Source organism: Oculina patagonica, chromosome 13, assembly GCF_052425735.1.
Source record: "Oculina patagonica isolate OP01 chromosome 13, crgOcupat, whole genome shotgun sequence".
NCBI classification, from domain to species: Eukaryota; Metazoa; Cnidaria; class Anthozoa; order Scleractinia; family Oculinidae; genus Oculina; species Oculina patagonica.
Window position 1 is genome coordinate 6,089,638 of NC_135770.1, and position 27,825 is coordinate 6,117,462.

Sequence of the window (27,825 nt, forward strand, 5' to 3'; positions counted from 1 at the left end):
GGGGGGGGGGAAGGCAATTTGAAAGTAATCAGAACAATAACTTGAAAATATCGTGACTGCGCCTTTAAATGGAAGCTACGGAGCAGTACTTTCATGTGATACTGTTTATTGGGTCGAAGGTGGTTCTAACTCTTGAGCCTGTGGATGAAACCATAGTGTGAGACCATTCAAATGAAAGCTACTGAAAAATACTTTTATGGATTGCTGTTTGTTTATTTTTATAAGGGAAAATGGCCATTTGGATTTTTCCCTTTATTAATTAACTTCGCCCTCCTGGTTGTGAAAAGGTTAACACACTTGAGTAAGCTACACTATTGCTTTCGATTCTACTGTCAATGTTTGGTAGAAGCGACTGGTTTCGTAATCGCAATAACAAAAAAGTTGAGTGGTTCTGGCAGTGATTCTAATAAACTGCCGAGATAATTAAACTGTGTCGCTGTTATCAGAAGTCTCCAAAGTTCGTTTCACTTGCGCTTGTGTGTAATGAGCTCCATCAAATGATTGGACTCTTCAATTCCGATGGAGAAGAGATGAGGCAGTTAGCTCAGTAAGAGAGGAAGACAGATCGTTACGTTGCCTGCGATTGCGCACAAAGAGGTAGATAGTTGCGCAGACAATGGCTGTGATGACGACGCCGCTGACCGCCACGACGGTGGCCAAATTGGTCGAGAAAGACTGGGAGTCGTCCTGTTTGTCACATCCTTCTGAAAAACAACAACAATATTTTGAAAGGTTTTTAAAGTGATAAAGTTTGTTCAGGGAGGCACGGTGGCCTAATGGTTAAGGCTGGTTATCATATGATCGCCCCGATCGTCTCTGTCGCTTCTGTCGTTTGCAAAGTCTGAGGTGATTGCAGCAAGCAATCTTTTTGAAACGACAGAAGCGACAGAGACGATCGGGACGATCATATGAGAACCAGGCTTTAGTGCGCTGGAGTCCGGATCGAGCGGTTCGGGTTCGAGACCTGGCCGGGGCCACTGTGTTGTGTTCTTGAGCAAGTTCCGGCTTTGTTCCTCTCTTCACCCAGGTGTATAATTGGGTACCGGTGACATAATGCTGTGGAGGGGGGAGGGGGTTACCCTGCGATGGACTAGCATCCCATTCAGGGGGGAGTAGAAATATTCCTAGCCGCATAATGCTACAGAAACTGGGATAAGCTCCGGCAAAATGGGCCGCATGGCTCGAGGCTTCCCTTTTTTTAAGGGTTGTTCAAGGTAATTTCCTACTTTGTCAAGAAAAGGCGCTGCTTCTTCGAAGCCGTTTATCGGGTCTTCACGCAATGTTTAAAAAAAACGAATCACGCCAATGACACTTGCTACTTCGTCCTAACGATTAGATTGCAACGATTCTTTTATGTTTCCTATTTTTTTTCCCAACCCCTGAGGAAGGTTTGTGTTGTAAACCGAAATATAGGGCACATTTGTTTGAATATTTAGGTTGTTTATCTATTATGTTTATTTTTGGTCGCTTTAATTTCGTTGTTGGTATAAATCTGACGTGAAAAATTTATTTGATTTATATAACCGGTTCGGGGCGGAGGAGCCAAAAATAATATTAATACCCTATCCAGCGGCACGTCCCCGTATAGGTCATATTTTGATATAGTATAGTACTTCCCCCCCCCCCCTTCCACCCCCGGGGGTGTTGACCCTGATGGGTTTTTTTCTATATATGACTAAACAATTAATATAAGAAGAAATTTTCTATTTAATGAATTCTAAGTACCTTCTTTATTCATATCGTCTTCTTTTTCGTCTTCCTCGACGCTCTTGAAAATGAAGGGGCCTGCTGTCACGTGATACACCTCAGATTCATCCAATGAACGCCTTTTTCTATTTTCTCCGCAAACCTTCGGACAATCACAATCAGACACAAAGATCGCCAGGCAGACTTTGAATTTACAGTGAAAGTAAACTGCGCTGCTACTACCAACGTACCTAAAGGTGGTGATCGAAAAGGTCTCCTCCGTACTGTCATCGGCACAAGTATATGACAAACTGTTGGAAAGTTCTGGATTCGAATTACCGCAACTGTTAAAAAAGAGACAAGCAAAAATATTTATCATTGATGTCTTACTGTTAAAGAAAGTTTTATTAGGAATCATGTTGCAAAATTCTACCTTGGGAGAGCGTCAATGTCTTGTTTGCTCGAGTTAAAGCAAACAACCACCCTCCTCCGAGGACTTTGGGCTTTCCACAAGTTGCTCGAGATTTCCCAAAAAGTTGCCCGTAATTTCCCAAAAAAGTTGCTCAAAAGTTGCTCCAAAAATCAAAAAAAGTTGCTTCTGATAATAAACGTTGCTCAAAAGTTGCTCCAAAAAACCCGAAACGCTGCTTCTAATCACGAGAATTTCCCTAAATATATGCTAATTTCCCTCTGAGAGTAAGATTTCTAAGCAGTTTCATGCTTACAGCAAAAGAAGTATCTAAATAACATATTAAGGGGAAAATTTGTTAAATAAAAAGGATTTCTTTAGCTGAGAAATATCGTAAAGATATCAATGACGTCATGTTTGCTGACGAGTTTTGTAATGTTTTAATGCAAAATGAGCCGAAAGTTGAAATGTCTTCAAATGTTCTTCGAAAGTCCTCGGCAAACTTCGTAAACCTTCGGAAACGTTTGTATTGCCTTTGAACAACACTCGGATAATCTTCGGAGATCTTCGGTCTGGAAATTGCTCAAAATGCAACAAGTTGCTCGAGAGGAAAAAAGTTGCTCGAAGGGGAAAAAGTTGCTCGAATCATGAAAAGTTGCCAAAAAGTTGTCGAGCAACTTGTGGAAAGCCCTACCCGAGGTCCAAACCTTCACCTTTTAAATCCATTTTTGGCAGAAACATTTACCCTTTTTGTATACCTTCGATAGAAAATGAAACCCCTTTCACCTACCAGTTTTCTTTTATTTTCACTAGATAACTCCTTAAAATACTTAGATGATAATATTGACCTTTCAGTGGGTCTACTCGAGATATTTTATATACCTTCAGCTTAAGAAGGCACCCTATTGAGCGGAGCCGTCTCCAAACGGGGGCTTTCCCAGCAAGTCATTTGCCAGGAAGTCACCTCCATGTTTGGTGACCCTGGCTATACAGTTTAGCTGAGTGGCAATGGCGAAAAGCACGTCTCCAAGCGCCTTTAAATATCTGTAACCCGTGGCTAAGGGAAGAACACCCTAACAGAACAACCCTGGCCCTCCAGGCTGGGAGTTAGGCATGGAGCCAATTCAAATACCCCATAAAAAAGGTATACATACAGGTATTCAAATATACTTTATTCGTCCCGAAAGGGGAGTTACAAAATAGATGTTAAAATAAAGAAATAAAAGCGCAAACAAGCAAGCAACGCAGCCGCGAGTGGCTGGCACACAAATCGTCCTCGTACCCAGGGTCTTCGAGACAAGCGGCGATGCCGCGAGTGGCTTGGGGAGGAGGAGGCGAAAAACCCCCTGCCCGGAAGTAATTGGAAAGTGTTTCTGTCAATTATGATAAGCGCTCCTAGTCATCTGTGCACTCCTGTTTCAATAACTGCTCTAATTCTGATACAAAACATCACAATGCACGGTTTATCCTCGTTTCGAACTGTTCGCACCATTTTTCCATTACAAAACAAAGTTTTTTATAATTCTTTCAAAGAAAGGTCTCTCTCTTTTTCTTACAAATGTCAAATGCGAAGATAAAAAATTATTCGTCCTTCCGTAAATAAACGCCCTGTCTCCTTATAATTAAGCGCCCCCCACCCTCTTAAAAATAAATAATGCAAGCGCCCGGAGAGCCATCCTAGGGCTACTCCAAAATCAGAAATCTGCTGGGAGACAGGAACCCTTTATTCTTTAAGAGTGGAACCCATTTCTGCAAATTGTGCTTCCCTTTCTTAGAAATAAAAATAACCGCAAGCAAACCAGAGAGGGAGTATTAAAACAGCAAGCACACTTAAGCGACCCCTGCTTGTTGGAGTATCCATTCCAAATTAAATTGAATTATTACGGTATGTTATCACTATGCGTGAAACTGGTGCCGCGCCCTTTTAATGACTCAAAAGAACTGCAGCAGAAAAAACATTCTTCGAATTAATTTTTCGTTCAGCTCATGAATCAAAATCCAAATAAACAAACAAAGTGAAATTGCCCAGTACTACCTACAACACTTTGGTGTCTGTTCCAAATAAAGGGAAGAAATCCTCGTTGAATTAATTTTTCCAGCGTAAAATCGCTTATAAATCATTTTTTTTTTCATGGTAGCTAATTTATTTTTTACAACGACTGGCGAATATATACGTAATATCAAATTCTTACCCTTTATCTATTAGCTGAATCTTTCCATCTGTCGAGTCCCCGCTTTTGCTCTTTGAAGCCCAACAGGATAGAGGTAAAATGTCAAGGTTTGATGCATTGCTAGGAGTTGTGACCCAGGCCTTGAAGTACAAAGTTTGACCCAGCGCAAGCGTGTTTGGAAGCGTTCCGGTGAAATCAGGCCGAGGAAAAGCTCCGAGCGAAAAGGTGAACGACGATGGTTCTCGAGGAGTTAGAGCTAGGAGCACAGAAATGATGTTTTGCACTTTCAGAGTACTGAAAAAGTTTAACACGGATTTCAATACCACCATTTAAAACCACAAACTACCTAGCGTGAAAGAGGAAATTTCATTAATTTTTTAAAATCGTTTTAAAAATTCAAGAAAAAACATTTTCTGGCCCCCACCCCCCCAAAAAAAAAAAAAAAGAAAAAATGTAAGCACGTAAAAAGAAAATGAACATAATAATATCTATGCTACCTCCTACTCCAAAGCGTTGTCACGGACACGAGCAATTTTTATAATTACGATAATAATGATAATGATGATGATGATAATGATGATGACGATGATAATAATGATACTGATGATTACGGTGTGCGGTAGTGCTTTTTATCACGTTGTAGAGAGATACGACATTGGTTCGTGATGTTACGTCATAGGTCTTGATTCACACACAAATACAAACAAGCATCCAGGCACAAGGTATGCTTGAGAACGCTAAGTTATAATAATCCTATTTTACTTACTTGTACCATTGTTCACGGTACGGTCTTTGATTGGCACGAAACTTGCCACTGCGTTGTCGTCGTTGTCGTATTTACATGATACATAATACAGGTGTTCATATGAGCGGGACTGGAGTTTGTTTGTCACTGTTGGATTGATTTTAAGGATGTATTTTATGCCGTCTTCATGCTGTTCTGAAGACTCGGCACAGTCGGGGAGGCTCAAACTAGAGTAGGTTACTGTACCACTGTTTAAGGTTGGCTCACAGGAGTCACTGCCTTCTAATTGCCAGTCAGCTGCAGTCCACTCGTCATAATCATCTACGTTGCTGATAGTTATGCTAACCGTGTGGCCATCGTTACAAGTGACTGAACCAGTAGGAGCACCTGAGAAGAAGAATCACAATCAAAGTCTTATAACCCATTCACACCAGGAAAAGATGTTTAGTTAAACCAGGTTTAGCAAAATGAAAATCAGCAACTGGATTTACATAGGGTTCAAATAAGACAACTCTATGTGCTCATCAACTAACTCAAGTTCCCGATATGCAGCATTTCTACGCCCTAGAGGTCAAATTGCCGATAACGAATATTACATAACAAGCGTTTACTACGCATCAGTGTTTGTTTGTACGAAAGGGTAAAGGGTAACCACTGGCAACAAAAATGGTAAAAAAGGTGTAAGTGATTGTCGAGGACTGTCTCACAAGTGATCGAAAAAAATGCCGATAGCAAAACTATTGCCTCTGTTATCGATGACATCAGAGTTTTTCTTTTGAAAACGAAAATTGCTTTAGCACAAGAAATGACATTTTGCGACTCCTGGAGGTGGCAAGAATGGCGGACTGAAAAATGTTTAAAACCTTGGCCCTATCAAAAGGCGCTATAATATTTTGATTACTAAGTCAATTTTCTTTTAAGTAACATTTAGTTATTAAAATAGTCGTACTGCAAGATGATACTTTTGTAGAAAAATCAAGTACAACATACTTACGGTATTTCATCCTGCAGCATTTGAATGTTTCAATGCAGTAAAGTTCATTGCAGACGCTTTTGTAGAGGCCGACCATGTAATAGCCTTCTTTTTTACAGACACTCCAACCCTTGTTGTCGAACGAAATAAGGACATCTTCATCATAACAGCCGTCATAACTATCTTCCTGTTGATTCTGTGGACGGCAACACTTCCCTTCCTCAATGTTAAACAGTTTTTGTCCAGATACCCTGAAGCCGTTTAAGAAATAACCGTTGGGGCATAAAGCCCAGACATTAAACCTGGGAAAAAAGAAAAATCGGCAACGTACACATACAGCATGAAAATTGGGATTTACATTAACTTAAAGGTGGTTAAATCTGGTGTAAAGTCGGTTATCCAACTTTACACCATCAATTAAATGCTGTTAAAGGTGGTTAAACCGACCTTTACGCTACCGTGTGCAAATGTGATTCAAAGTTGGTGCAAAGAAATCTCTCTATCTACCTTTATACTTGAGTGTAAAGCTGGGATAAAGGTCAGCTTTTAAAAAAATGTAAAGTCAGCGAAGAGCTGAATAAATTCCGAGTTTACGCCAGCTTTATATGAGCTTTACACCGGCCGGTTTCATTATAATTATTCAAACTGCTCACCCATCTAGAGTAATTACCCAGTTTGCATTTTCACACACTGCAGGCTGATTGGTATAAGCTGATTCGCTGGCTGGACAGCACCTTCCAAATTCGATGCGTCCAATTCGTTCATCTCCTAGTTGTCGGTCATTTCTCCACAATCCCTTGAGGTACGTGTTCGTTTTGGGGCACACAGACCAGCCAGTCGTGTCCAGGCTGATCGACCAGTCGGCTTGATCACAGTTCAGGCTCGTGTCAGGCTTGAACACCAGCAGGACACAAGTAAGTCGAATGACAAACCGCATCCTGGACTTAGTTATTTAATGCTTCCACCAAATTCTGCATGGAGGAAAAAAATTGGTTATTATTGAGAGTGCTTTACTTGTCTTAATGGGAGGCGCGGTGGCCTAATGGTCAGTGCGCCGGACTCCGGATCGAGCGGTCCGGGTTTGAGCCCTGGCCGCCGGGATCACTGTCTTGTGTTCTTGGACAAGACACTTTACCCTAAAAATGCCTCTCTCCACCCAGGTTATGAATTTGTGGGGAGCAGGGATGGCGCAGTGGTGAGAGCGCTCGCCTCCCACCAATGTGGCCCGGGTTCGATTCCGGCCCGGTGCCATATGTGGGTTGAGTTTGTTGTTGGTTCTCGCCCTGCTCCGAGGGTTTTTCTCCGGGTTCTCCGGGTTCTCCGGTTTTCCTCCCTCCAGAAGAACCAACATTTCCAAATTCCAATTCGACCTGGACAGAGGACCCGCATGAAAACCAGCTAGCGCTGATGTGGCTTCCTCTCTAAATATAGCAATTTATTTATTTAATGTGTACCGGCGACATACTGCTTGAGGAGGGGGGGGGGGGGGGGTACCCTGCGATGGTCTAGCATCCCATTCAGGGAGGAGTAGAAATATTCCTAGCCGCTTAATGCTACAGAAACCGGAATAAGCTCCGGCAGTATGGGCCGCGTGGTCGATGCTTCCCTCCTTTTTTAACTGTCTTAAATTTAATTTAATAAAGGGGAAAGGGTGCTAGATAAGTGTTAATCCTGACAAGCTTTTATTTTTTTTCATTATAAATTCTACTACAGTGTTAATCCTGAAAAGCTAAACATTAATTAGCCGGTTAGAAAAACCTTAACCTATTCTCAAACTCTAAATTGGTAGAATGTTTGACTTGCTCGACTGAAGCCGGACTTGGAATGCGAGTACCTAGTGGGCCAGTTTAATTTTGGTAAGTAGAACTGGCGATGCGGAATGAACCGAACGCGTAGTTAAGGTGCCAAAGTCGACGCGCATCAGACCCCACAAAAGGTGTTGGTTGCTATAGACAGCAGGACAAGATTTGACACTTAAATAAAGCTTATGTTTTTAGATTTGGAATGTCTCAATTTGAAACTCAAAGATTGTATTTATCTGTGATCTTAAGAGTCAGTTTTTGATAAAAAAAGGCAAAACAAACAAGTTCATATTATTCAAGCCAATGTTTCTGAAAATCGAAAGCCGAATTTCACTGTTGGTGTAATTAGATGGTGGACGCACTTTTAAACATAATCATTCCCAATTTTTTCTGTGTATTTTAACACATTAAACCTTCACCAAACTTTCTCGAAAACAGTCTAATAGAACTTTTTGAAATTTTGCTATAAATGGATTTGACATTTGTGAAGTTGTAAGAGCGCTGCACAAACAATTTGATGTTGCTATTCCTAAGGAAGAACTGGAGACAAAGGCTGTATTGCTAACATTAACTGTATAACTTACGAGAGTTGAATTGAAACCGCTTGTCACCAGACGATTAATATTGCAGCTGGCTACTGAAAGGAAGAAATGAATAAAATCGGGTTAAAGTTGTGTAAGAAAACGTTTTAACGGCAAATACAAGGCCTCAGTTACCTCAGTCACTGAACTTAGTTGCAAAGCGATGTTAAACGTTTTGCTCAGTCGACTTGTTAATTATTCAGTAAATCATTCAAATGCACGCAATAACCTTACGCGTTTGTACCATGTACCGGCCAAAACGTGTCAGCAAATGACAAACGAAAACTCTAAATCCAAGGATTTTGGACACTTAAGACAAATTAAAATAAAATGCTCGATTCACAAGGAAATATTTTATTAACGCACCATTGTTACAGTATAGTGACTAGCTGTAATGTATACAGAAGTAACACATAATCACAATTTCGTTTCTGAATTTAACAAAATACAAGTGAGAAAGATGTTATTTCCGTTGCTACGAGCGTGGGACAAAAAAAATAAAATCTGAGCCCCGACGGAAAAGACCCACACACCGGTCCCATGATCAATAAGCAGCTAAGCCAAAAAGAGACTCGTGCGATCTTGGCCATTTTTTCTACAATAGGTTCATATATTTTATGTGACACGCGTCCTGCATACTTTCAGAATCGGCAATGCGATGTTGAAAGGTCCTGTGTGGCGATGGAAAAAAGAAAGAGTATAATTTTAAGCTCGGTAAATGAAATTTTCTGTTGTCACAATTTTGTGGGAGAAAACTTACAGCCATGGCCAGCCAGAGAAGCAGGCCCACTAGTGATGTCGCATTGAGGTATAAACTATAAGCGCTGCCTTTCAGCCGGTTTTCTGAGAACTGACTGGCTTTCGACCAATTTAGCGACCGCCAACCCTAAAAAAACAATTTATGGACAGAAAATCGAAATAACCTCAACCCCTCCCGCCCTTTCCTTCTTCCACGGTATTTCATGTATAGTAGATTTACAAAAAATGTCTTTAAGATTCGATTTCCTTCAGAATCGAAATTGGCCTTCTATCGTAATATGGCGTAGAAGTCAATAATACTTTATAAGATATATTAAGCCTTCGTGAGATTATTCCTGCCTTAGACTTTTCGAGGGGGGGGGGGGGACTTAATAGAGATTGTGTGGGGAGGGGAGGGTATATTTCAAACAATATATCAATTACACAATAGGGTATACATGAAATCAAGGGGTCTTTTGAGTGGTGAGGGCCGTCCCTAGGATTTTTTTTTTCTGCGGGGGCAAAGTTTTCCTTTTTCTTTAGTTTTCTTAGATTTTTAGTTTCCCTGCCCCCCTTCCCCCCTCCTTCTAGGTACGACCCTGAACAACCAGTGAAGTCATGGTCATCAAGATGGACGGACAACTGTGCTGTTTAACAACACACTTTAACGAAATAGAAACCATAAAAAGTAAATGTGGTGAATCAATAACTACCTTCAGTGTTTTCTTTTGACACATTGTCTTGACCAATTACCCAGGGAGGCGAGGGTAATTACCAGGGCTTTATGGAGAGGGGCTCATTAAAAAAAGAACTTCCAGAGAGAGGCTTACTGGTCGGAATGACGGGGGCTTCGTATTCTTGGTATTGGACTAGACCTAGAGCTTGCAATGGAGGCTAAATAAATGCGGGGAATCTTTTCAAATGTAAATGACATGAACGTCCTTCTGATGATACAGTAGAACCCCGGTAGCTAGAATTCTGAAGAGAAACGAAAAACAGTTTGAGTTAGCGGGGTTTCGAGTTATCGGGGTCGATTGAATATTTGATATGCCAAGTTAATAATTGACAGTTTACTGATTTTTCAGTACTTCAGTATACAGTCAAGTGCAAATGGAACATATCTCGTCAGAAACTCTAACACGATCCTACATTCTTATGATAAGAGTGAAAAATAGCTGTCAAATACAATACGTACGTAATCTGTTCGTTGCTCTAATCAATGGGCAGAGTGGCAAGTTGTAAGAACCGGAATTCGAGTTATCGGGGCAAATTTGACCCATAATTTGATCAAGGGAAACGAAATTTAGTTCGAGTTAGCAAGGTTTTCGAGATATCCGAGTTCGAGTAAACCTTGTAAACTGAAAAGTGGAGTCAAATCCTAGGGAAATGGAAGTTTGTTCGAGTTAGCGGGGTGTTCGAGTTATCCGAGTTCGAGTTACCAGGGTTCTACTGTATTCTCCCACATTAACCTCCATTTCAAGCTTGTCCAAGTCCAATACCGAGAATACGAATGTGGTCTATTGTTTCTCTTTGTAAATAAGCACAAGTGCGGCTACAGAAGGAACATCCTTCCTTCCAGGTTTTTGTTTTAAACTGATCAGGGCTGGTTAATCTTATAAACATTTACAATAATTCGTATGAAAAAACAGCAGACACAGTTTTAGTAGCACCCAAGAATACAGATTGTTTTTTTTTTATTGCTGTGCATGTTACATGGATAATTGTACATCTCTGGCTCGAGAATGAAACCTGCATCGCTCCTAAGTTTGAATGGCGCGTAGAACAAGAACCTTATTTATTAAACTGATTTGATCATTTCTTCGATATTCCACGCAAATATGTTTTGGAAATTCCGTGATTCGGATATGGAGCAATTTTGAATATTCACAGATAACCATTCAGTTTAACATCTATACATTTGCACGTTAATCCTTATTATAAATTACAAAATTCTAATTTTTCACACGATAAGGTTTTTAAATATCTTATATTTGACTAATACACTTACACTCATTAACTTTGGTATATATAATGCCTTTTTTAAGCATTCTCGTCTATTCTAGATTAAGGTTCTATTAGCTTCTGCATTAATGCTAGCTTTGTACAGATCTATAAGCTATACATGCATTTGTGCTAAGGTGCATTTTAAAATAGCAAGATAAGTAACACTTAGACCCGTATTAATTTACTACACACGTAATGTTTCTACTTATGAACTGATAGAGATACAAAGCTAAACCTTTCGCTACCACAGCATTATTACTTAAACCTTTCACTACCCGCAAGGGGTATTATTAATCCCATGTCAGCCACGAGGAACTGCAAAGGATACTTGTGTGTGTCAAATGAAAGTATTGAGGTTTTTGTTTTTTTGTTTGGGTCGTTTTTTTTTGTTGTTTTTGAGAAGATATAATTTTTTTTTTGGGAAAAAAAAAGCCGGGGGAAAAAAAAAAAAAAAACTTTTGGGTACCCGTCACCTGACGGGTTTCGTAATCTTAATAATTGCGGTTTCAAAACTAGGCAACATTTCAATCTAAGATTGAAAAGTATTTTGACAATAGAAAAGTTGACTGGTTCTGGAAATAATTCCAATAAACTGCCGAAAGAATAGAACTGAATCGTTGTTATCAGAAGTCTCTAAAGTTCGTTTCACTTGCGCTTGTGTGTAATAAAGCGCCATCAAATGATTGGACTCTCCAAATCCGATGGAGAAGAGATGGGCGCAGTTAGCTCAGTAAGAACAGAAGACAGATCGTGTCGACGCTGTTGCCTGCGATTGCGCACACAGAGGTAGATAGTTGCACAGACAATGGCCATGATGACGACGCCGCAGACCGCCACGACGATGGCCAAATTGGCCAACTGGAACTCGTCCTGTTTGTCAGCTCCACCTGAAAGAAACAACAATAATAAAAAATATAGTAAATGGTTTGAACCCAGGAGACAGTAGTCGTGAGTGAGCGTCGAGAGAGCTGAGAAGAACTGTTGTTGTGACTGACGTCGACAACCGAGCGGAGCACCAGAGCAGAAGGTTGTCAGTCGAGATGTATAAGTCTGATCCGAAGTACCAGACTATAACCACGAGACCCCCCCGGTGCCCGCCAGGCCGCCCGCCCGCCACCCGACGACACCACGACCAATAATAAAAAAAATTACCATCTTTATTTTTTATTATTTACTACAAACTTGATGATTTCGACATTGCTGATCCTAGCAGTATGCTGGACGTGTGTCACATATCAACCTAGTAAATGGCCCAGCTCACAAAGAGTCTCTCGTAGCTCAGTTGGTTAGAGCGCCCAACTGATATCTGGGAGGCCATGGGTTCGATTCCTGTCGGAGGACTCAGAATTTTTCGTTGTCCCATGCTCGTGTCATGTTGAACACTTCATCTTCATTACCTTAATAATTTAATTTTTTTTAAAGTGATAAAGGTTATTCAAGGTCATTCCCTGATTTGCCTAGAGCAGACGCAGTGCTTCTTCGAAGCCGTGCTTAGTCCTTAACGTTAAAAACGAAGTACACCAATGACACTTGCTATTTGTCCTAAGCAACTAGTCATTGTCACGCATTTTATTTCAAATTATTTTTAAAGATACTTTTGTGTTTCCCCCATTTCTTTTCCGCTCAGCACCTAAGGAAGGTATGTGTTGCAAACAAAAATATCAGGCAAATTTGTTTAAAACATTTTAGCTGTTTATCTATTTTGTTTATTTTGGGTTGCTTGCGCTATTAGTATATATCGATACGCTGTAAGTATACATCTATACCCACAGCAGTTAGTACATACCAATCCAGAGGCAAGTCCTCGTATAGGTCATATAGTGGAGTACCTCCCGGGGAAGGGTGGCCCTGATAGGATCAGGGTCTATTAAGACCCATTAAGAACAATTGGGCAGACATATAAGAAGACATATTCATTTAAAGGGGCTATGTCATGCAATTTTAGGCAATTTTGGCACCGACCAATAACGGCTTAAAACTGTAGACGAACTCATGAAAAAAAAAAACTCAGAACGGCCAAAAAGGGGCATGGATGGGCAAAATTCGAGAAGATTGAAAGTTTATCTCAATTTTTATGAAAGTGTCATTTACAGTGCTCGAAAATCATCCTTGTTTGTTATGTGGCCGTGATTTTGCCAATGAAAGAATTTTGCTCTGCCAATTTGAAGTTAGAGCTCTTAAATAACGAAAATGAATAAAATTACCTAAAATACCGTGACATAGCCCCTTTAACGCGAATGAATTCTAAGTACCTTCATCGTCCACTTCGCCGTGTTCTTTTTCGTCTTCCTCGACGAAAAAGAAGGGGCCTGCTGACACGTGATACACCTTCGATTCATCCACTATTTCATCAAATGAACGCCTTTTTCTTTTTTGTCCGCAAACCTTCGGACAGTCACACGTAGAGCTCGGCCCTTCGTCCGCCAAGCAGACTATGAGACTGCAGTGAAAGTAGACGGAGTCGCCATCTGAAGCACCAACGTACCTAAAGGAGCTGATCGAGAAGGTCTCATCTGTACTGTCATCGGCACATGTATATGATAAGGTGTCGTCGAGATCACCGCTCAAAGCAGCGTGACCGCAACTGTTAAAAAAAGAGACAAGCAAAACAATTTATTTATTGTGTTGTCTTACTGTCAAACAAAGATTTGTGTGTAATCATGTTGCAAAATTCGACCTTGGGAGTGTGTAAATGTCCTGTTGACCCCGCGAGTTTGAGCAACCCTCCATACACCATGCTACATACTATAACTTCCCCTCCCCGCGGGGCGTACTCGATTTCCCCTTTTATACAGAGAGACTCCGTGCCGAGTCCAAAATACTTACTTACTTGCATACGAGCCTAGTGGCCAATCAGGCCAGAGCTTGTACCGGTTTCTGTTGCATGAACCGCTTAGGTGTATTTTTCCTCCCCCTCCCCATAAATGGGATGCCAGTCCATCACAGGGTTACCCCCAGAATTAATTTCGCAGGTACGCCTGGTTGAAGAGAGGTACTATGAGAGTTAAGTGTCTTATCCAAGCACACAATGCAATGCTCCGGCTAGGGCACGAATCGAGATCGGGAGTTTAGCGCACTAACCATTAGGCTACCACGTTTACTCCCGGTTAATAAAATTGGCCTTTTTCATGCAAAGGAAAGAAAAGGTCTCCCTTTATTTCTTACAAATTCAAATGTCTGCATAAAAAATGTATCGCAACTCCCTAAAAAATCAACCTATCTTTTTTAAAAAGCGCTCCCACCTTCCCCTCCTACAAAAAATATGAATAAAGGAAACATCACGGATGCCTAATGGAATCATTGTGACGGTATAACTGGGAGAAACTGGTGGTGAGTCATTTAAATGGCACAGAAAGAACTGCGGCAGCAAAATCATTCTTCCCCTTAATTTTCCGATCATCGCTTGAATTAAAATCCAATTAAACAAACCTGAGAAATTGTCCCGAACTCCTTAGGGGTGTGTGTTCCAAGCTGGAAATGGAGAAATCTTGTCCAAGTAATTCTTCAAGTGTAAGATCGCTATTAAATCTTTTTTTGGGGAGGGAGGAAAATCGGACAACCCGGAACAAAACCCTCGGAACAAGGATGAAAACCAACAACAAACTCAACCCACATATGACGCCGGGGCGGGAATCGAACAAGGGTGGTATGGAAGAGCTCTCGCCACTGAACCTTCCCTGCTCTCATCGAATGGTGATCGATTACGTAATAAAAAAATACTTACCCGTTTGCTATCAGTGTAACTTTCTTATCTGTCGAACTCGCACTGTTGCTCGTTGAAGACCAGCAGGATGTAGGATAAAGGTCAAGGTTTGGCTTGTTGCTAGCAGTGGTAACCGAGGCCTTGAAGTACAAAGTTTTATCCAGCGCAACAGGGTTTGGAACATCGCCAGTGAAACTAGACGAAGTATAAACTCCGAGCGAAAAGGTGAAAGATGCGGTACCTAAAGGAGACAAACAGAGTAAAAAATTTAATAATAATAATAATGATATTAATAATAATGATAATAATAATAATAATAATAATGATAATGATGTTGATGATGATGATGATGATAATAATGATGATGATAATGAAGAGCAAGTCATAATATAGAGGATAATATTGTATTGCAAAGAGATATGAAATTTCTCTTCTTGTGTTCAAATCGATATCTCACTCGTTCGCTTTGCTCAATCGATTTCGATTTGAACACTCGAAGATAAATTTCATACCTCCAAGTAAGCAAGTATTATTTTATTTATTTCATAAACCTACAAATAACGAGGTTTTTGACAATTTTTTCAAGATTTCCGACCATTATCCGAAAATTTCCAAAGATTTTCAAAATGTTGTCAGAAGGTCACACAAATGTTTCAGAACATTTCCCGAAAATATCCGAAGATAACCGAAGATTGCCGAGGAAGATCCGAAGATGTTTTGACTTAATATCGATAAACTTTGGCTTATTATTCAGCATTGAAACACATTGGCAAACTCGTCAGCAAACGTGACGAAATCGATATCTCCGCATGTGAAAAATATATCTTTTAGAGTGTAAAGATATGATTTATTTCTCACAGCGAGAGAAATCCTGGTATAGTTTACTGTAGTTTATATAATAAAATTGTTTTCTACATACTTGTATCATTGTCTGTTCGGTGCTTGATTGGTACGAAACTTGCCACTACGTTGTCGTCGTTGTCGTATTTACACGACACATAATACAGATGTTCATACGAACGGGACTGGAGTTGGTCCGTCACTGTTGGATTGATTTTAAGGATGTACTTAATGCCATCTGATAGCTGTTCTGAAGACTCAGCACAGTCGGGGAGGCTCAAACTAGAGTAGGTTACTGTCGTTGCGTCAGTAAAGGTTGGCTCACAGGAGTCGCTGCTTTCTAATTGCCAGGCAGCTGCAGTCCACTCGTCAAGATCGTCTACGTCGCTGATAGTTATGCTAACCGTGTGACCATCGTTACAAGTGACTGAACCAGTAGGAGCACCTGAGAAGAAGAATCACAATCAAAGTCTTATAACCCATCCACACCAGGAAAACATGTTTAGTTAAACCGGGTTTAACAAAATGAAAATCAGCAACTGGATTTACATAGGGTTCAAATAAGACAACTCTATGTGCTCATCAACTAACTCAAGTTCCCGATATGCAGCATTTCTACGCCCTAGAGGTCAAATTGCCGATAACGATTATTACATAACAAGCGTTTACTACGCATCAGTGTTTGTTTGTACGAAAGAGTAAAGGGTAACCACTGGCAACAAAAATGGTAAAAAAGGTGTAAGTGATTGTCGAGGACTGTCTCACAAGTGATCGAAAAAAAATGCCGATAGCAAAACTATTGCCTCTGTTATCGATGACATCAGAGTTTTTCTTTTGAAAACGAAAATTGCTTTAGCACAAGAAATGACATTTTGCGACTCCTGGAGGTGGCAAGAATGGCGGACTGAAAAATGTTTAAAACCTTGGCCCTATCAAAAGGCGCTATAATATTTTGATTACCAAGTCAATTTTCTTTTAAGTAACATTTAGTTATTAAAATAGTCGTACTGCAAGATACTTTTGTGAAAAATCAAGTACAACATACTTACGGTATTTCATCCTGCAGCATTTGAATGTTTCAATGCAGTAAAGTTCATTGCAGACGCTTTTGTAGAGGCCGACCATGTAATAACCCTCTTTTTTACAGACACTCCAACCCTTGTTGTCGAACGAAATAAGGACATCTTCATCATAACAGCCGTCATAACTATCTTCCTGTTGATTCTGTGGACGGCAACACTTCCCTTCCTCAATGTTAAACAGTTTTTGTCCCGATACCCTGAAGCCGTTTAAGAAATAACCGTTGGGGCATAAAGCCCAGACATTAAACCTGGGAAAAAAAGAAAAATCGGCAACGTACACATACAGCATGAAAATTGGGATTTACATTAACTTAAAGGTGGTTAAATCTGGTGTAAAGTCGGTTATCCAACTTTACACCATCAATTAAATGCTGTTAAAGGTGGTTAAACCGACCTTTACGCTACCGTGTGTAAATGTGATTCAAAGTTGGTGCAAAGAAATCTCTCTATCTACCTTTATACTTGAGTGTAAAGCTGGGATAAAGGTCAGCTTTTAAAAAAATGTAAAGTCAGCGTATAGCTGAATAAATTCCAAATTTACGCCAGCTTTATTTGAGCTTTACACCGGCCGGTTTCATTATAATTATTCAAACTGCTCACCCATCTAGAGCAATTACCCAGTTAGCATTTTCACACACTGCAGGCTGATTGGTATAAGCTGATTCGCTGGCTGGACAGCACTTTCCAAATTCGATGCGTCCAATTCGTTCATCTCCTAGTTGTCGGTCATTTCTCCACAATCCCTTGAGGTACGTGTTCGTTTTGGGGCACACAGACCAGCCAGTCGTGTCCAGGCTGACCGACCAGTCTGCTTGATCACAGCTCAGGCTCGTGTCAGGCTTGAACACCAGCAGCACGCTGAGTAAGTCGAATGACGAAAACAAACCGCATCCTGGACTCAGCTATTTAATGCTTCCACCAAAACCTGGAGGAAAAAAAATTGGTCATTATTGAGGGTGCTTTAGTTGTCTTAATGGGAGGCGCGGTGGCCTAATGGTCAGTGCGCCGGACTCCGGATCGAGCGGTACGAGTTTGAGCCCTGGCCGGGATCACTTGTGTTGTGTTCTTGGGCAAGACACTTTACCCTAAAAATGCCTCTCTCCACCCAGGTTATGAATTTGTGGGGAGCAGGGATGGCGCAGTGGTGAGAGCGCTCGCCTCCCACCAATGTGGCCCGGGTTCGATTCCGGCCCGGTGCCATATGTGGGTTGAGTTTGTTGTTGGTTCTCGCCCTGCTCCGAGGGTTTTTCTCCGGGTTGTCCGGTTTTCCTCCCTCCAGAAGAACCAACATTTCCAAATTCCAATTCGACCTGGACAGAGGACCCGCATGAAAACCAGCTAGCGCTGATGTGGCTTCCTCTCTAAATATAGCAATTTATTTATTTAATGTGTACCGGCGACATACTGCTTGAGGAGGGGGGGGGGGGGGGTACCCTGCGATGGTCTAGCATCCCATTCAGGAAGGAGTAGAAATATTCCTAGCCGCTTAATGCTACAGAAACCGGAATAAGCTCCGGCAGTATGGGCCGCGTGGCTAATAAGTGTTAATCCTGACAAGCTATTTTTTTCATATAATTCTATACATAAAAAAACATTAATTAGCCGGTTAGAAAAACCTTAACCTATTCTCAAACTCTAAATTGGTAAAATGTTTGACTTGCTCGACTGAAGCCGGACTTGGAATGCGAGTACCTAGTGGGCCAGTTTTGGTAAGTAGAACTGGCGATGCGGAATGAACCGAACGCGTAGTTAAGGTGCCAAAGTCGACGCGCATCAGACCCCACAAAAGGTGTTGGTTGCTATAGACAGCAGGACAAGATTTGACACTTAAATAAAGCTTATGTTTTTAGATTTGGAATGTCTCAATTTGAAACTCAAAGATTGTATTTATCTGTGATCTTAAGAGTCAGTTTTTGATAAAAAAAAGGCAAAACAAACAAGTTCATATTATTCAAGCCAATGTTTCTGAAAATCGAAAGCCGAATTTCACTGTTGGTGTATTTAGATGGTGGACGCACTTTTAAACATAATCATTCCCAATTTTTTCTGTGTATTTTAACACATTAAACCTTCACCAAACTTTCTCGAAAACAGTCTAATAGAACTTTTTGAAATTTTGCTATAAATGGATTTGACATTTGTGAAGTTGTAAGAGCGCTGCACAAACAATTTGATGTTGCTATTCCTAAGGAAGAACTGGAGACAAAGGCTGTATTGCTAACATTAACTGTATAACTTACGAGAGTTGAATTGAAACCGCTTGTCACCAGACGATTAATATTGCAGCTGGCTACTGAAAGGAAGAAATGAATAAAATCGGGTTAAAGTTGTGTAAGAAAACGTTTTAACGGCAAATACAAGGCCTCAGTTACCTCAGTCACTGAACTTAGTTGCGAAGCGATGTTTAAAGTTTTGCTCAGTCGACTTGTTAAATATTCAGTATATAATTCAAATGCACGCAATAACCTTATGCGTTTGTAACATGTACCGGTCAAAACGTGTTGGCTGATGAGAAACCAAAATTTTAAATCCAAGAAGTTTGGACACTTTAGACAAAGTAGAATAAAATGCTATTCACGAGGAAATATTTTATTAACGCGCCATTGTTACAGTATAGTGACTAGCTGTAATGAATACAAAAATAACGCATAATCACAATTTCGTTTCTGATTTTAACAAAATATCAGTGAGAAAGATGTTATTTCTGTTGCGACGAGCGTGGGACTAAGAAATAAAAACAAGGCCCGACGGAAAACGAACCCACACACCGGTCCCATGATCTAATTAAGCAGCTAAGCTAAAAAGAGACCCGTGCGATCTTGGTCATTTTTTCTACAATGGGTTCATGTACTTTATGTGACACGCGTCCTGCATACTTTCAAAATCGGCAATGCACATGTTGAAAGCTCCTGTGTGGCGATGGGGAAAAAATTGTAATTTTAAGCTCGGTAAATGACATTTTCTATTATCACAATTTTGTGGGACAAAATTTACAGCCATGGCCAGCCAAAGAAGCAAGCCCACAAGAGATGTCGCATTGAGGTATAAACTATAAGCGCCGTCTTTCAGTTTTCCGAGAACTCACTGTCTTTCGACCAATTTGGCGACTGCCAACCCTAAAACAATTTATGGACAGAAAATCGAAATAACCTCATCCCCTCCCGCCCCTTCCTTCTTCCACGGTAGTTCATGTATGGAAGATTTACAGAAAATGTCTTTAATATTTGATTTGCTTCAGAACCAAATTGGCATTCTATCGAAATATGGTGTAGAAGTCAATAACACTTTATAAGCTATATTAAGCCTTCGTGAGATTATTTCTGCCTAAGACCTTTCGAGGGGGGGGGGGGGGGCTTAATAGAGATTGTGTGGGGAGGGGAGGGTATATTTCAAACAATATATCAATTACACAATAGGGTATACTTGAAATCAAGGGGTCTTTTGAGTGGTGAGGGCCGTCCCTAGGATTTTTTTTTCTGCGGGGGCAAGTTTTTCTTTTTTCTTTAGTTTTCTTAGTTTTTTAGTTTCCCTGCCCCCCCCCCCCCCTCCTTCTAGATGTCATGGTCATCAAGGTGGACAGACATCTGTGATTTTTACGACACAATTTCACGAAATAGTAACCATAAAGAGTAAATGTGGTGAATCAATAACTACCTTCAGTGTTTTCTTTTGACACATTGTCTTGACCAATTACCCTGGGAGGTTAGGGTAATTACCCAGGGTTATGGAGAGGGGCTTATTAAAAAGAAGAACTTCCATAGGGAGGCTTACTGGTCAGGACTGACCGGGGCTTCGTATTCTAGGTATTGGACTGGACCTAGAGCTTGCAATGGAGGCTAATGCGAGGAATCTTTTCAACTACAAATGACATGAACGTCCTTTTGATGATACAGTTGAACCCCGGTAGCTAGAACTCTGAAGAGAAACGAAAAACAGTTCGAGTTAGGGGGGCTCGAGTTATTGGGGTCGATTGAATATTTAATATGCCAAGTTAATAATTGACAGTTAACTGATTTTTCAGTACTTCAGTATACAGTCAAGTGCAAATGGAACATATCTCGTCAGAAACTCTAACACGATCCTACATTCTTATGATAAGAGTGAAAAATGGCTGTCAAATACAATACGTACGTAATCTGTTCGTTGCTCTAATCAATGGGCAGAGTGGCGAGTTGTAAGAACCGGAATTCGAGTTATCGGGGCAAATTTGACCCATAATTTGATCAAGGAAAACGAAATTTAGTTCGAGTTAACAAGGTTTTCGAGATATCCGAGTTCGAATAAATCGAGTAAACTGAAAAGTGGAGTCAAATCCTAGGGAAATGGAAGTTTGTTCGAGTTAGCGGGGTGTTCGAGTTATCCGAGTTCGACTTACCGGGGTTTTCTGTATTCCCCCACATTAGCTCCATTTCAAGCTTGTCCAAGTCCAATACCGAGAATACGAATGTGGTCTATTGTTTTTCTTTGTAAATAAGCACCAGTGCGGCGACAGAAGGAACATCCTTCCTTCCAGGTTTTTGTTTTAAACTGATCAGGGCTGGTTAATCTTATACACATTAACAATAATTTGTATAAAAAACGGCAGACACAGTTTTAGTAGTAGCCAAGAATACAGATTGTGTTTTTTTTATTGCTGTGCATGTTACATGGATAATTGTACATCTCTGGCTCGAGAATGAAACCTGCATCGCTACTAAGTTTGAATGGCGCGCAGAACAAGAACCTTATTTATTAAACTGATTTGATCATTTCTTCGATATCCCACGCAAATATGTTTTGGAAATTCCGTGATTCGGTATATGGAGCAATTCTGAATATTCACAGATAACCATTCAGTTTTACATCTATACATTTTCACATTAATCCTTATTATAAATTCCAAAATTCTAATTTTACACAGAAAAAGGTTTTTAAATATCTTTATATTTTACTAATACGCTTACACTCATTTACTTTGGTATATATAATGCCTTTTTAAGCATGCTCGTGCTTTTTAGATTAGGGTTCTATAAGCTACAGCAATTATGCTAACTTTGTTCAGATCTATATAGGCATTTGTGCTAAGGTGCATTTTAAAATAGCAAGATAAGTAACACTTAGATCCGTATTAATTTACTACACACGTAATGTTTCCACTTATAAACTGATAGAGATACAAAGCTAAACTTTTCGCTACGCAGCATTATTACTTAAACCTTTCACTACCCGCAAGGTGTATTATAAATTCCATGTCAGCCACGAGGTACTACAAAGGAAACCCTTGTGTGTGACCATTCAAATGAAAGCTATTGAGCAGTACTTCCATGTGGTACTGTTCATGTTGTTGTACAGGGTCGCTCTCAATTCTAATTCTGTGGATAAAACCATAGTGTGTGACCATTTAGAAGAAAGATACTGAAAAGAACTTTCATGAATTGCTGTTTGCTTATGTTTTCAAGGGGAAAAAAGAAATTTGGGATTTTCCTAACTTAGTAACTTGGCCCTCGTGGTAGTGAAAAGTTTCAACAAAGTAATAATTAAACTAAACCCCATTGCTTTCGATTCAAGTTTCTATGTTGGGTACCGGTCACCTGACGGGTTTCGTAATCTTAATAATTGCGGTTTCAAAACTAGGCAACATTTCAATCTAAGATTGAAAAGCACTTTGAAAATAGAAAAGTTGACTGATTCTGGAAATAATTCTAATAAACTGCCGAGAGAATAGAACTGATTCGTTGTTATCAGAAGTCTCTAAAGTTCGTTTCACTTGCGCTTGTGTGTAATAAAGCGTCATTAAATGATTGGACTCTCCAAATCTGATGGGGAAGAGATGGGCGCAGTTAGCTCAGTAAGAACAGAAGACAGATCGTGTCGACGGTGCTGTCTGCGATTGCGCACACAGAGGTAGATAGTTGCACAGACAATGGCCATGATGACGACTCCGCAGACCGCCACGACAATGGCCAAATTGGCCAACTGGAACTCGTCCTGTTTGTCAGCTCCACCTGAAAGAAACAACAATAATAAAAAAATTACCATCTTTATTTCGATTTATTATTTAATACAAACTTGATGATTTCGACGTTGCTGATCCTAGCAGTATGCAGGACGCGTGTCACATATCAACCTAGTAAATGGCCCAGCTCACAACGAGTCTCTCGTAGCTCAGTTGGTTAGAGCGCACAACCGGTATCTGGGAGGCCATGGGTTCGATTCCTGTCGGGGACTCATAAGTTTTCTTTGTCCCATGCTCGTGTTATGTTGAACACTTCATCTTCATTACCTTAATAATTTTATTTTTTTTTAAGTGATAAAGGTAATTCAAGGTCATTCCCTGATTTGCCTAAAACAGACGCGATTTTCGAAGCCGTCCTGGGTCTTTAACGTTAAAAACGAAGCACACCAATGACACTTGCTATTTGTCCTAAGCAACTAGTCATTGTCACGCATTTTATTTCAAACTATTTGTAACGATACCTTTGTGTATCCGACATTTCTTTTCCGCTCAGCACCTAAGAAAGGTTTGTGTTGCAAACCGAAATATCGGGCAAATTTGCTTGAAATATTTTAGCTTTTTATCTATTTTGTTTATTTTGGGTTGCTTGCGCTATTAGTATATATCGATACGCTGTAAGTATACATCTATACCCACAGCAGTTAGTACATACCAATCCAGAGGCAAGTCCTCGTATAGGTCATATAGTGGAGTACCTCCCGGGGAGGGGTGGCCCTGATAGGATCAGGGTCTATTAAGACCCATTAAGAACAATTGGGCAGACATATAAGAAGACATGTTCATTTAAAGGGGCTATGTCATGCAATTTTAGGCAATTTTGGCACCGACCGACTGGTATTAGAATTAACTGAAATATCAAAATAACGGCTTAAAACTGTAGACGAACTCATGAAAAAAAAAACTCAGAACGGCCAAAAATGGGCATGGATGGGCAGGTAATCTCGAGAAAACGTCGGACCGACTTATTTCAAGTTTATCTCAACTTTTATGAAAGTGTCATTTACAGTACTCGAAAATCATCCTTGTTTGTTATGTGGCCGTGATTTTGCCAATGAAAGAATTTTGCTCTGCCAATTTGAAGTTTAGAGCTCTTAAGTAACGAAAATGAATAAAATTACCTAAAATACCGTGACATAGCCCCTTTAACGGCAATGAATTCTAAGTACCTTCATCGTCCACTTCGCCGTGTTCTTTTTCGTCTTCCTCGACGAAAAAGAAGGGGCCTGCTGACACGTGATACACCTTGGATTCATCCACTATTTCATCAAATGAACGCCTTTTTCTTTTTTGTCCGCAAACCTTCGGACATTCACACGCAGAGCTCGGCCCTTCGTCCGCCAAGCAGACTATGAGACTGCAGTGGAAGTAGACGGAGTCGCCATCTGAAGCACCAACGTACCTAAAGGAGCTGATCGAGAAGGTCTCATCTGTACTGTCATCGGCACATGTATATGATAAGGTGTCGTCGAGATCACCGCTCAAAGCAGCGTGACCGCAACTGTTAAAAAAAGAGACAAGCAAAACAATTTATTTATTGTGTTGTCTTACTGTCAAACAAAGATTTGTGTGTAATCATGTTGCAAAATTCGACCTTGGGAGTGTGTAAATGTCCTGTTGACCCCGCGAGTTTGAGCAACCCTCCATACACCATGCTACATACTATAACTTCCCCTCCCCGCAGGGCGTACTCGATTTCCCCTTTTATACAGAGAGACTCCGTGCCGAGTCCAAAATACTTACTTACTTGCATACGAGCCTAGTGGCCAATCAGGCCAGAGCTTGTACCGGTTTCTGTTGCATGAACCGCTTAGGTGTATTTTTCCTCCCCCTCCCCATAAATGGGATGCCAGTCCATCACAGGGTTACCCCCAGAATTAATTTCGCAGGTACGCCTGGTTGAAGAGAGGTACTATGAGAGTTAAGTGTCTTACCCAAGCACACAATGCAATGCTCCGGCTAGGGCACGAATCGAGATCGGGAGTTTAGCGCACTAACCATTAGGCTACCACGTTTACTACCGGTTAATAAAATTGGTCTTTGTCATGCAAAGGAAAGAAAAGGTCTCCCTTTATTTCTTACAAATTCAAATGTTTGCATAAAAAATGTATCGCAACTCCCTAAAAAATCAACCTATCCTTTTTAAAAAGCGCTCCCACCTTCCCCCCTTACAAAAAATATGAATAAAGGAAACATCACGGATGCCTAATGGAATCATTGTGACGGTATAACTGGGAGAAACTGGTGGTGAGTCATTTAAATGGCACAGAAAGAACTGCGGCAGCAAAATCATTCTTCCCCTTAATTTTCCGATCATCGCTTGAATTAAAATCCAATTAAACAAACCTGAGAAATTGTCCCGAACTCCTTAGGGGTGTGTGTTCCAAGCTGGATATGGAGAAATCTTGTCGAACGGTAATTCTTCAAGTGTAAGATCGCTATTAAATCTTTTTTTGTGGAGGGAGGAAAACCGGACAACCCGGAACAAAACCCTCGGAACAAGGATGAAAACCAACAACAAACTCAACCCACATATGACGCCGGGGCGGGAATCGAACAAGGGTGGCATGGAAGAGCTCTCACCACTAAACCTTCCCTGCTCTCATCGAATGGTGATTACGTAATAAAAAAATACTTACCCGTTTGCTATCAGTGTAACTTTCTTATCTGTCGAACTCGCACTGCTGCTCGCTGAAGACCAGCAGGATGTAGGATAAAGGTCAAGGTTTGGCTTGTTGCTAGCAGTGGTAACCGAGGCCTTGAAGTACAAAGTTTTATCCAGCGCAACAGGGTTTGGAACATCGCCAGTGAAACCAGGCGAAGTATAAACTCCGAGCGAAAAGGTGAAAGATGCGGTACCTAAAGGGAGACAAACAGAGTAGAAAATTTATTAATAATAATGATGATATTAATAATAACGATAATAATAATAATAATTATAATAATGATGATGTCGATGATGATGATGATGATGATGATGATGATAATGATGATGATGATAATGATGATGATGATAATGAAGAGCCAGTCATAATATAGAGGATAATATTGGATTGCAAAGAGATATGAAATTTCTCTTCTTGTGTTCGAATCGATATCTCACTCGTTCGCTTTGCTCACTCGATATCGATTTGAACACTCGAAGATAAATTTCATATCTCCAAGTAAGCAAGTATTATTTTATTTATTTCATAAACCTACAAATAACGAGGTTTTTGACAATTTTCTTAAGATTTCCGACCATTATCCGAAAATTTCCAAAGATTTTCAAAATGTTGTCAGAAGGTCACACAAATGTTTCAGAACATTTCCCGAAAATATCCGAAGATAACCGAAGATTGCCAAGGAAGATCCGAAGATGTTTTGACTTAATATCGATAAACTTTGGCTTGTTATTCAGCATTTGAAACACATTGGCAAACTCGTCAGCAAACGTGACGAAATCGATATCTCCGCACGTGAAAAATATATCTTTTAGAGTGTAAAGATATGATTTCTTATAGCGAGAGAAATCCTGGTATAGTTTACTCTAGTTTATATAATAAAATTATTTTCTACATACTTGTATCATTGTCTGTTCGGTGCTTGATTGGTACGAAACTTGCCACTACGTTGTCGTCGTTATCGTATTTACACGACACATAATACAGGTGTTCATACGAGCGGGACTGGAGTTGGTCCGTCACTGTTGGATTGATTTTAAGGATGTACTTAATGCCATCTGATAGCTGTTCTGAAGACTCAGAACAGTCGGGGAGGCTCAAACTAGAGTAGGTTACTGTCGTTGCGTCAGTAAAGGTTGGCTCACAGGAGTCGCTGCTTTCTAATTGCCAGGCAGGTGCACTCCACTCGTCAAGATCGTCTACGTCGCTGATAGTTATGCTAACCGTGTGATCATCATTACAAGTGACTGAACCAGTTGGAGCAGTAGGGTTAAAACCTGAAGAGTAACCTAAAAAATTAAAATTAAATAGTCCTAAGTCTTAGGACGGTTACTATTGGTCAAACCTGGCCGGCCAGACCGGTATATTCGAGAACAGAATTAATTGAATTCCGTTGTCCTGTCAAAGCAGTCAATACATAAATTTATACACTGTTGCGGTGGATTTGTGGAAAATCTCGTAGAAAAGCAAAACCAACGGACCGGCCGGCAAGTTTGGACTAATGGTAAGCGCCCTTACCCTCTTGAACGTTTACAGACTAGAGAGGTAGTTGTCGACAGTTTTGTGTACTCATCAACTAAATCGAGTACCCTGTAAAATAAATCTGGTTTCATCAAGTGGCGCAAGCCAGCTATTCAAACAAAATCATCAATACTGATTTTCCACTGATAAAGGTCGGGCAAAATAAAATCCCATTTCCCATTGTTGTTATTCTGTAAAACCGATTGCGATTTTTCTAAAGCCACTGGGGCTGCTTGGTGTGGTTTACAGGTTTGAGGCGAAATGATTTCCATATTGGTTCAAAATAATTAAGAAGAACCTTTAGTTACCCTTTGAAACCTGGCAGGCAAGTGCAATTGTCATCAACAGAATAAGCTTCCTCATGTTTGACTGCTCAAGTCCACCGACTCCTTAAACACCGGTTTCTGTTGAAAATATAATAACAACAACGATGAATCAGCTTATAGCCAATAGCCACCATGGTGTGGTTTTTCAAATATAATGCATTCAAGTTGGATGAACCGCATAGGACGAACAGCCTTAAATTTCTGGCGATTTCAACCAGGTCCTTTGTTCTTTTTCGCATGTCGCATGTATTGCGTGCTTACGGCATTGCATTAAATAATGCGCTTGCGTGTGGGCTGTTTTGGCGCTTTGGTAAAAATAAACAGCTTATATATGTTGTTCACGTCTCTGTCCATAGAATGGACAGAGCATTCCAAAGTAAGAGTAATTCTACATAATTTTCTAGCATTATCTGACGCTTATACTTTGTTCTGTAATTTTGGCACAGATATTGGAAATATAAGAGTAAACGGATCTTCGAGAATCGTCTTCTTTACTGTGTTTGCCCTCTAGCAGACCACATAGCTAATTTGCATTATAAAATGAAAAACAGCATGGCGATCGACTAATCATGATTAAGGTGGCTGGCTA

The 27,825-nt window shown here is 40.4% G+C and overlaps 1 protein-coding gene across 1 annotated transcript; it reads right to left on the minus strand.

Annotated features, from left to right (window-relative positions):
• Window positions 1-212: 212 nt before the first annotated feature.
• Window positions 213-27,273, minus strand: LOC144636893 (uncharacterized). Its single transcript, XM_078496096.1, has 6 exons — window positions 27,219-27,273; window positions 26,289-26,678; window positions 25,366-25,585; window positions 23,972-24,227; window positions 1,726-1,804; window positions 213-704 (listed from the first exon to the last, which is right to left on the minus strand). The coding sequence occupies exons 1-6, from the start codon at window positions 27,271-27,273 to the stop codon at window positions 511-513; spliced, it is 1,194 nt and encodes a 397-aa protein (XP_078352222.1). The 3' UTR covers window positions 213-510.
• Window positions 27,274-27,825: the final 552 nt, after the last annotated feature.